Source organism: Medicago truncatula, chromosome 3 (genome assembly GCF_003473485.1).
Source record: "Medicago truncatula cultivar Jemalong A17 chromosome 3, MtrunA17r5.0-ANR, whole genome shotgun sequence".
NCBI classification, from domain to species: domain Eukaryota; kingdom Viridiplantae; phylum Streptophyta; class Magnoliopsida; order Fabales; family Fabaceae; genus Medicago; species Medicago truncatula.
The window spans coordinates 44,474,826-44,485,641 of record NC_053044.1 but is presented as its reverse complement, the minus strand read 5'-3'; the positions used below and the strand labels follow the sequence as shown (position 1 = coordinate 44,485,641).

The following is a 10,816-nucleotide window of genomic DNA, read 5'->3' as shown; positions in this document are numbered from 1 at the left end:
CATTTCTTGTGTGAGCCAAACCAAAGTGATGGCTGCCTAGCCAACATTAGCCACTATAGTTCCTTTACACTGGACTATTTTAGACAGTGCAGACCGGTCGTTAGAATTTGGGTACCAGTCAAATTGAGAAAATGATGAAATCTGTTTCAGAGTCAAGAGAATTCAACATTTACATGTTCTAGTCAAGAGAATGCCACATTCAAATATATATGGTTGTCCGATCAAAATGAAATTATCTTAATAAAATGAAGATTTATATTTTATAGTATGCTATTTTGAATTTGAATATGAATTGCCTGGTCACAATCAATCCGACACGTATGTAACGCAATGTTTAAATGTTGCAAATTTTAAGTTAGAGAGCTCGACCGGAAAATGATGTACTTATTTGAAGATAGATGAGTGTAAAATTATTTAATCTATTTTATGATATGTATAATCACAGTATAGGTAATGGTAATAAGAATAGTTAAAGTTATTTTGTAAGTTGTGCATAGGTCGAAAGTAAATATTAAAAATTTAAGAATTTAGTGTAATGGTAAAAAGATCCAAGATTTTAGGTTGAAGTCTAACAATGACATTAAAAAAAGATAAAGGTAAATCTTATGTTAATTCTTTTAAGTTTTTCTTGAGCTATAATTTATTCTCTGCCTTAGACTTTTTTTTTGGTAGTGACCGGAGTTTGAACCTCAAACCTTGCATATTTTATGTATTGTTTCAACTAACTGAGCTAAGCTTACGAAGAATTAATTGATAGTTATTAGATTTTATGCTAATTCTCTAATATTATATTTTCATATGATCTAGATTTTATGCTAATTCTATTGAGTGAATCAAATTTATTTATTTTTTACAAGTGAATCAATTGTTTAATATCATGTGTAAAAATAATAAAACTTAAAAGAATACTCATATTATTTAGAATAATATAAAAATCTTGAATAGAAACAAAAATCAAATGAGAGTGTGAGTAGTGAAATGAAAATAATTTAAGGAACGTGGAACCAATTTGGCAACATGAATAAACACCGAATTGGCTGCCAGATACACACACCAATTGGACTCTCCTCTAATATTCTTTTCATTTTCACCATCTTTTTCGCAGTAAACAAAATGCAGCGTAACTGTGTAAGAGGGAATCGTTGACCCAATGAAGAGAAGTTGGATTTGGATTTTTGAACCAAAAAGATGAACAGTGAATAACAACAACAACAACAAAACAGAGGCAGAGGATATTCTGTAAACTAGAGTCAATCAAAAATGGGGAAGGTAACAGTTCCATTTGTAGGGATGATAATAGCAGAATGCATTCAAGTCGCGTTAATCATATTAAGCAAACAAGTCATGTCTCAAGGAATGACCAGTTTCATTTTCATCTTCTACTCAAACACCATCGCTGCTCTCGTTCTTCTCCCATCTTCTTTCTTCATCCACAGGTACCTTTTTTTTTCTCTCTCTCTCTCTTAATTATTATGAATTCAATTGGGTTATATAAATTCCAATTTTTTTTTTTTTTTTTTTGCAGATTTCAACGTCCTCCAATCACTTTTTCCACTCTTTCTGGATTCTTCATTCTTGGACTACTTGGGTATGTTTCATTATTGATGCTAATACCAGAAGAATAATTATGTTTATTTATGTTTTTAGTTTCTTTTCAGTTATTTGGCGCAGGTTTTCGGATATGCTGGGATTAACTACAGCTCATCAACACTTGCCACTGCAATGCTTAATCTTGTTCCTGGTTTTACCTTCATCCTTGCTGTTCTTTTCAGGTTCATTCTCTGCTCTGATATTAACTATAAGTAATGCTGGTGATGAATAAAGTCGAAGTTTAAGCTTATGGAAACTTCTACTCTAGTGCCATGTTTGGACAAAACACTAAATTTATCTCTTATAGCTTAAATGCTTATCATATAAGTGCTTATGTATAAGCTATTTCTATAACAAAAGAAAAAATAAAGTCAATCTGTTTTCAAATAAGCTATTCTGTAGGGCTTGTGAAAATAAGTTGAAAATTGCTTATGGACATGGCTAAACAGTTTCAATAAGCTCTCCCATACACTCTCATAAATGTTTATGCCAGTAGATAAGCTCAAATAATTTGGTCTAGCGCTTCCATAATGGATATTCTTCTGTTTTTCATTTAAGCCATTGCTGTTTTTTAACTCTCTTAGTATAAAGGATCGATGACACTACTACTACCACTACCACTACCTATGTTATAGTTTATAGAAGTGGTAGTAGTATTTTGTTAGATTTATATGTCCTCAATTGAATATGAAGCATATGATTCAGTTAAATTGCAATTATCTTGACTGACAGTTGTATAGTAATTTATGATCTCACCAGTATTATCCCTCCGATTTCGTTATTTTTGTGGATAGCTTATTTCCTTACATAACAAATTGAATCAAGTGATATAATCTTATCAATTTTATAGGATTAACTTTTTAAGTTTTTATAGACAGCAAACTCATGTAATTTATAAAGGTCAACTGGCATACAACTTCAATAATTCTCCATCATTAGCTTGGATTTTCCTGTTATCGAGTTTTGCATTAAAACCAAATTAGATTATCTTGTTTCATTTTGAAGAGAAGTAGAGTGAACAAACAATGCCATTCTTAACAGAAATTTCTCTATTGATCTGATTGTAATCTTAATTGCTTTGACTTAATTTTTCTCACAATACCATTTTCATCAACCAGCATACATAAATGGTGAGGCTAAGCATCAAATTGTGAGGAACCATTAGCACTTGGGCCATAATTCTTGTATTGCTTAAATTCTCCCAGCATTGATTCTAAAAATTAAAGTTCATGCATATCTAAAATATAAACATATATCATCACATGAAGAATTTAGTTTGATTGAAATAACTGCCCTGGGTTTTGAAAGCTTTTGCATGTCTTATTTAAATACAAAAGACTTGCCAGATATGCACTTCATTTCGTTTTAGCGAAAAAGAGGACATATTTGTTTTCTCAATCACTTTTTTACTGCTATAGATCTGTCTAAACTCATCTCACTTTCTGGTTTCAGAATGGAAGAATTAGATTGGAGAAGCCCTAGCAGCCTAGCTAAATCATTGGGAACAATAGTATCAATTGCCGGTGCTTTTATTGCAACTTTGTACAAGGGTGCTGCACTTCTGAAGGGACCATCACCTGCAAACTTTTCTCAGCAGCCACTTTTCTCACAAGATTCTGATTGGATACTCGGAGGATTATTTCTTGCAGCTGATTGTGTGATGGCTTCATCATTTACTATAGTACAGGTGAAGTTGGCAAGCAATAGTAGAGAGATTTCATGATCTTCAATTTCTACTTGCATTGCATGGCACCCTTACTTTGTGATAAGTTAGTTATAATTTCCTAATTGTCCATATTTCAGGCTTCTATTCTTAAAAAATATCCAGCAGGGTTGATTGTTGTATTCTTTTATTGTTTCTTTGTGGCCATTCTATCTGCTGTGACCTGTTTGGCTGTGGAAAGAGACATCAGTGCTTGGAGCTTGGAACCCAAGCTGAGGTTGCTATCAGTTTTATACTCGGTAATCAGAATGTATATTTGAATTGACATACAGGTTACAGCAAATAACTAACTTTGTATTATCGTTGTCTTGAATTCTAAAATTTCACTGGTAAACATTTCTAGGGAGTCTTTGGCTCTGCCTTTCAAGTTGGGGTGACTACCTGGTGTTTGCACCAGACAGGACCTGTTTTTGTTTCCATGTTCAAGCCCATAGGAATTGTCATATCGGTTGTTATAGGTGTTCTCTTCCTTGGTGATGCATTCTATCTTGGAAGGTAAATTTTATGCCTCTCTACTGAACTGTGTTTGGTGTTACCGTTGACTTTATTTATCGACAAAAACTTTAATGTTGTCCTTCAATGCAGTTTGATTGGTGCTACTGTGATTGTTATTGGGTTTTATTCTGTACTGTGGGGGAAATCCAAAGATATTGAAGCGAGAAGCTTGGAATCAAGAGGCAAGCAGACCCCTCTTTTGAAGGAAAACAGCAGTGAAGACGTATGAAGTTGTTGTTAGTTCATTTAAAAGGATGCTACAATTCTGCAATGAATTAGACTGTTTCAATTGTTTTACTCAGAGTAAAGGAAACAACTTTGACTCTGAGAAGTATATAATTTTTCTCTTTTAAGGGGGCATGGATAGTTTTGTGATTAAAGCTATAGGTCAAATCATCAAGAACTATTTGAATTCAAATGGTTTAATAATAGAACAGAAGTTGTCAATTGATTCATATAGCCAACCAGCCAACCCCATATAGTGATAAAAGTCTTTGATTGTTGTTGCCAGAAAAACTTCGAAGATTGTTGTTGTTAATGTGGGTCTAGGAGGGAGATCAATATATTACTAGTTTGAAGGTGAGTTGCAACCTTTTTTGTTTGCAAAATCTTGAAGAAAAACTATTGTTGTAATACTATGTAAGGTATATACAGTTTACAAACACTCTGTTTGATTACAATACAACTGCGAAAGATATCAATCTAAAATTCTTGGGAATTCTTTGAAAATTATTGGGAAGTCTTTGAAAGTTCTTAAATACAGTGAAACATTTCTGTTTTGCTGGGATCTTAGAGATTCTTTAAAGGAAGAACACTTGCACCGCAAAGACGGGAATGGACGTTTGTTCACTGCCTAGAAGGGAAACCCATTTCTTGCAGTCACCACGTCAGTGGTCGTCTGATAAAGTCCGATCTTATCAGATGTCCCATGAAAAGAAGATTTAATTTTTATTCTAAAATTTTAAAAATGTTGAGTTTAAATCAGAATCTTTCGTTCTATAAAAAAAAAATGGTTTTGATCTTGATCGGACAGCCACCTACGTGTGTTTGCGGGGATTTGATGACTGCAGCAAATCCGAGTCTGTTTTCCATTGTTATGCTCTAGAAAGGAGGAATGGATTTTCTTTCCTCTTAATTGCGACAATACTTGAGGAATGAGTCCTATCTCCAATTCTATGCAAGAATTTACAAGTGTTTAAATCCTATGAGTTATTTTGCCTAGATATCTGTAGTTGTTACAGATAGAACCATGAATAAAAGTGTAGAAAGAGTCTTCTCCATATAAAAGATAGCTCATATAACTTCTGCAAATACAAATGCAAAAAACTTAAACAGATCACAATTGCGGTTAAAAACCGTAGTTGTGTAGGTCATGATTTGCACAAGGGATGCAATGTGAGAATACACTAAACATTGACGAAAGTTAACATAAATTGTTATCATAATCATCTAGCTTTATGTTTGGTACCTTTTGACTATGTTGGTATTCACAAGACAACAATTTCAATCATGCTCAAAATGTAGCTCCTATCTTTTTGACCAAATATAAATGAAGTTTATTATAATAATAATAAAGTAAACTCCTTATCTGATCTTGACATTGAAAATTAGATATTGAAGAAGAGTGCTTGCTTAGGTGAGTAGATTGTGATAGATAGTTCCAATTACATGGCTAAAGGGGGGAAACATTGTCTCCAAATTATGCTAAAACAGTAATAAGCATTTGAGTTTAGGTTTTTTTTATTTTTTTTTTATTGAGGGAATTTGAGTTTAGGTTATTTTGCTTTCACGTACTCACAAACTTTATTTTGGGAGAATGTTGAAAAAAGTTTGAATATATTGCTTATAAAGTTGGACATTTTGGTGAACTGCTTTGTCAATAAAATAACCAATACATTTCTGCAAAAAATAATTAACCAGTATTTAATGATAATTCAAAGTGATAAATCAAAATGAGAAAATATCGACTGTTAATAAGTTATTTTAAATTTCCTCAAAAAATAAGTTATTTTCAATATGAGTTTAATTGGCTAATAATTACAGTTGTTAGCATTTTCCATTTTTGTAATATATGTCTCCACCATTTCCATGATTCTCCACCTTTTTTTTAGGGGAATTCTCCCCCTTTTCTTAACAATGTCAAAATGTTATTTTATATATTATCCCCTCTTTTGTACTTCAAACGAAAGAAACTTGCTCATTTCTTGATTTTTAAAAATCTCTAAGTCGTTGAAAAATGAGTTCAAACTTGCATTGAGGAAGCAAAGATAAGTCTTTCTCCATCTTTAAAATGTCAATTATATAGTGATGAGGATATTATGAGACAAATATACTAATTCTATATATCCATACACTAATAAATACTAATTCTTCTATTCAAGGGAAATTATGTAAATGGGTTTGTTTATCTCAAAAAAAGTTACAAGTGCATTCTACTAATCTCAGATATCAGTTAATAGCATGAATCTATATATATATATATGATGAAAGAACATCGATATATAATGATCATTATTGGAATTATAATGCTATATTCTATAAATACTTATCTTGTTCTTCTTTTATTTATTTATTTGTTGACATGAAGGTTTTTCTTATTAGTGGCTATGTAATGCGATGTTTTTATTTATTTAAATTCTCAATTTCCCCATTAATCAAAACTTTAGTGCTGGCACTTTGTGGATGAGAACGTATACAAAAATTTGTGAGGGACTCCAATACTAGAGAGATTGAACATTTCTGTTTTCTTTTCTGTCAATCTTAGAATAAAGAAAATAAAAGTTATAGTCTTCTCCTTTGTCTGAAAAACCTTTCAAATAGTGAAGGAACAAAATTAAGTAACAATGTTATGAACTCAATTTGTTAGTTTACTTTCACCATTCTATTGACTCTGTCACATATTAGCCTTCATCAACAGGCCCACCAACTTTGCATGCGCATGAATTCAAATTTCAACCAAACAAAAAAAACTCAACCAAGTTGAGTTTGATCCATCTCCATCTTGACAACTATAGGAAGATTCAAAAAAAAAAAAAAAAAAAAAAAAGATTCCAGACAAAAACACTAATTTTCTTTAGATTCCAATCTAGTCTTTCTTAATTACACGCAAATAGGTAGGTAATAATTAATTTAGTAACGCCAAAAAAATCCTATAATGGTAGGGCCACAAATAATGTGTGCCACTAAACCATTTACAAACATACTAAAAAGCCTCAAGTTATTGGTCCTTGATGATTCATTTCTTATTCTAAGGTAAAATCACTACAGTGTATACATATAATAACCAACAAATAAATAGAGAACATGTGCACAAGATTTATACAAAGAAACAAAGAGTAAAATGATTAAAAATTTCATGATGTCATGTTTTGGTCAATTGTTTAATTAATTTGGGACACTCGAGTTGCAACTTCTCCAAAGTAGCTTCACAATTCTTTGAAAGGTTACTGACATATGCATGGCCCTCATTTCTTCTCTTCTTTATATTTGGAGCACAAACATTACATTTCAATTTCACCTCAATACATAAAGAGAGTCTAGTTGTGTTTTGTGGTTCTTATTCAAGCTCCAACAATTGAGGAGCACCACACCAAGAAACACATAGCTAGCATATACTCAAATTAATTCTCTGTCCATATATATATTACAAGGACTATTACATATTTACATATATATTAGAACTTTGTGATAAAAACATTAGGAAAATTAAATGGAGTCTAAGATTAAGACTTTAGAAGTGCTTCCATTTATAATTATGGTGATTATGGAAGGGTGCACCATAGGACTAACTATTTTAGCAAAAACTGTAATAACAAATGGAATGAGTCCATTTGTGTTTATTGTTTATACCAATGCTTTGGCCACTATAATTTTGTTTCCTACTTCTTTTTTATTAAACCCCCAAAACAGGTGTGTGTGTGTTTATGTTGCTAGCTACATGCATGAAGTTGTTTGCATGGATGATTAATTTTATTCCTAATCTTCTTTTACACAGAAAGGAGAAGCCACTTTTTACTTTCTCTTTGTTTATGAGATTCTTGTTTCTGGGGTTTACAGGGTAAATATTCTTCTCTGACTCAATATAATAAAGGTGTCATAATATTGTTATGTACCAAAATATTTTAAATCTAAATTACTAAGACCCTTCGAATATATTTGAATTAAAATTTAAAGCCTAATTTATGTAACATTTTTGTTGTGATTGATGGATTTTGCAGAATAACTATGACTCAGACACTTTTATTTCTGGGTCTAAGCTATAGTTCTCCAATACTTGTATGTGCCATGAGCCACTTGATCCCAACCTTTGGTTTCCTACTCAATATCATTCACAGGTTCCTCTTCAAAACTTTATATGTGATTATGTAAAAATAAATAAAATTATGTCATCTATTTTATATATTCTTCATTTTGTTACATTAATTAATACATAAATTTGATGGATCAACTTAATTGATTATTTTTTTTCAGGAAGGTAGAGTTGAATTTAAGAAACTCTGGTATCCAAGTCCAAATAATTGGAATGATGGTATCATTAATGGGAGCAATAGTTGCTGAATTTTTCAAAGGGCCACTTATAAGACCCTCTTCTCACAATCTTAAATACACTAAGCAACTTTTTTTCTTCTCATCAACACCTGAATTTTGGGTTTTTGGTGGCATTTTACTTGCTGCTGCTTCCTTTTCAGTTTCAATTGCCAACTTTATTCAGGTACTACCCTTTAATTTTCTTATCTTTTCTAAGCACACTTTTTCAAATTAAATTTTGCTTTTGAATGTTTGAAGTGAATAATTCAAGTTTTTTCTTCTCTTTTCATGCTATTAGAAAGAAACTGTTAAACAATATCAAGAACCAATGAAGATGGTTTCTTATTATACCTTGCTTGGAACAATTTTTAGTGCAATAGTCTCATGCATATTTGAGAGAGATTTAAATGCTTGGATGCTAAAGCGTAACATGGAACTCATTCTCATTGTTCTAACCGTAAGTATCAATTAATTCATATAGATGATCTATATGATATTATAAACTTTTAATTCAATGGTTAGTTTTGTAAAATATGACAAAAATATATGCTGATGATAAATATGTAAATATTTTAGGCAATATTTGGGGGTGTGATTCGTCCGAATATTCAAGTTTGGTTGAGCAGAATGAAGGGTCCACTTTATGTACCACAATTCAAGCCATTTGGTATTGCTTTTGCCACCACTTTTGGAGTTTGCTTTTTTCCTAATAGCCTTCATTATGGAAGGTAATACTTGGATTAATTCTCCTTCATCATATGGTTATATTTTTATAAATAAATTGTGCTTCTAAAAGAATAGTAATTATGAATATCAAATATTTTGTTCACTTATTTGTTATATCTCCCAAAAAAATGTGCAGTGTGATAGGAGCAAGTGTAATTGGAATGGGGTATTATACAATATTATATGGAGAATTCAAAGGAGATGAAGATGAGAAAAGTAGTGACGAAAACTCAGATTCTTTGGACAAGAAGATTCCTCTTTTGCAAGAAGATATGCAAGTGTAAATAAATCAGTAGCTTCAAAGTGGACTTCCAGAAACTTCCACTATTCTAATGTACAATTGTCAAATACAATACAAGCTGCATATCATTTCAAACTTTTTTTTTTTGTGAAAAAATTATTTCAATTAGATTGTGATATAGGTCTCTCCTTTGTTGCAATATTTTTTTTTTTGTTACAATAGAGGGTTTGTTGCAAATATTTTTATTACCATATATTTACTGCTGCAACTGTGTGTAAATCATGAAACATTCAAAGTCATACGTTGAGAAAAGGTGTAATTTGAGATCTCTCAATTTTCCTTCTATCATAAAATTTGTAACTGTATATATGTTATTATTGTTTTATACTAATACAAGTATCTCATTGCCATATTGATATTTGCATCCACATATTTATTGTCAAGTGGTTCAAATATCAAATCAAAGTTAAAAATAGAGTGAACCATCAAATTCGTCCCTGAATTTTCACGCGTCGGCCAAATTAGTCCCTCAATTATGCGAAATTTCAATTTCATCCCTGAATTTGTCAGACGTCCATCAAAAAGGTCCCTCCGTTAACGGGCTCCGTTAGCCATGCTGACATGTCGCCTGGCATGCTGTGCTGTCCTGTACGCGTGGCAAGAAGGAAGCCACGTGTTCAGGGACGAATTTGATTGATTTGGAAAAAGTTCACTTTTCATTTTTCAATTTAATTTTTTCGTGCTTTTCCCATTTTGCCCCTGCATTACATATTTCTTCTTCTTCACATTTTACTCAGAAACATCAAAAACATCCTTGACTCTTCTCCTTCCCGCTAAAACGTTCTCCATTGTCACCCCTCCAAAATCATCATCATCTCCATCGATTCTGGCGTGTTTGAAGTTCCTGTGTTCGACCGTGATCAAAGGTAACACCTTTCCTTGTGTTTATCAAGATTCTGTGTTCATTTTGGCACCGTTTTTGTTCATTTTTTGGTTTTTTGGTTTTAAGTTTTTATCATTTCGTTTTGGCGTTTTAAGATTATGTGATCATTTCGTTATCGTTTTGTCCTTTTGTTGCGTGTTTGAGACAGTTGGTTTGGTTTGATTATTCGTTTTTAGGGTTTTGGGTTAAGTTGTAAAAATTTGAAAATTTGATTTTTTTCCTGGTTGGTTACTAAATTTGATGAACATTTAACTTTGTAATGAAGGAAATTACACGTTTGTTTTTGAGTTTTGCATTTTAGTTTTGTATTTTTTTGTTGTTTTGTTTGTGATTAAAATCAAGGTTGCCGAAATGTGTAGGATGGAAGAGCATATAACACTAATACTGCATCATGGTGGTGATTTAGTGCGAAATGAGAATCGGAGGCTGCAATATGTTGGCGGTGAATTCTGTGTATGGGAAAAGATATATGTTGATGAGTGGTGTTTGTGGGACATTGAGAAGATGGTGAAACATTGCAAAAGCTACTTCAAGGTATCTAAACTAGGGTACATGAAGCCGTATGAGGGTG

General features: G+C 31.9%; 2 protein-coding genes across 2 annotated transcripts; both read left to right on the top strand.

The window, feature by feature from the left end:
- Positions 1 to 1,038: 1,038 nt before the first annotated feature.
- Positions 1,039 to 4,516, top strand: LOC11414334 (WAT1-related protein At5g40230). The gene is made up of 7 exons (XM_003602118.4): positions 1,039 to 1,436; positions 1,526 to 1,588; positions 1,659 to 1,772; positions 3,043 to 3,277; positions 3,394 to 3,552; positions 3,657 to 3,808; positions 3,899 to 4,516. Exons 1-7 carry the CDS (start codon positions 1,261 to 1,263, stop codon positions 4,035 to 4,037), a joined length of 1,038 nt encoding a protein of 345 aa, XP_003602166.1. The 5' UTR covers positions 1,039 to 1,260; the 3' UTR covers positions 4,038 to 4,516.
- Positions 4,517 to 7,317: 2,801 nt separating this feature from the next.
- On the top strand, positions 7,318 to 9,671 carry LOC112419946 (WAT1-related protein At1g70260). Its single transcript, XM_024778268.2, has 7 exons — positions 7,318 to 7,717; positions 7,803 to 7,865; positions 8,026 to 8,142; positions 8,279 to 8,519; positions 8,634 to 8,792; positions 8,912 to 9,063; positions 9,198 to 9,671. Exons 1-7 carry the CDS (start codon positions 7,518 to 7,520, stop codon positions 9,343 to 9,345), a joined length of 1,080 nt encoding a protein of 359 aa, XP_024634036.2. The 5' UTR covers positions 7,318 to 7,517; the 3' UTR covers positions 9,346 to 9,671.
- The last annotated feature ends 1,145 nt before the right edge of the window (positions 9,672 to 10,816 follow it).

What these genes read in the sequence shown, in the direction of transcription:
- LOC11414334 (XM_003602118.4), top strand. Translation starts at nt 1,261, where the DNA reads ATGGGGAAGGTAACAGTTCCATTTGTAGGGATGATAATAGCAGAATGC. An exon ending in TCTTCTTTCTTCATCCACAG is followed by an intron (nt 1,437 to 1,525) that starts GTACCTTTTTTT and finishes TTTTTTTTGCAG; the next exon opens with ATTTCAACGTCCTCCAATCA. An exon ending in CATCATTTACTATAGTACAG is followed by an intron (nt 3,278 to 3,393) that starts GTGAAGTTGGCA and finishes TCCATATTTCAG; the next exon opens with GCTTCTATTCTTAAAAAATA.
- LOC112419946 (XM_024778268.2), top strand. Translation starts at nt 7,518, where the DNA reads ATGGAGTCTAAGATTAAGACTTTAGAAGTGCTTCCATTTATAATTATG. An exon ending in CTACTCAATATCATTCACAG is followed by an intron (nt 8,143 to 8,278) that starts GTTCCTCTTCAA and finishes ATTTTTTTTCAG; the next exon opens with GAAGGTAGAGTTGAATTTAA. An exon ending in CAATTGCCAACTTTATTCAG is followed by an intron (nt 8,520 to 8,633) that starts GTACTACCCTTT and finishes TCATGCTATTAG; the next exon opens with AAAGAAACTGTTAAACAATA.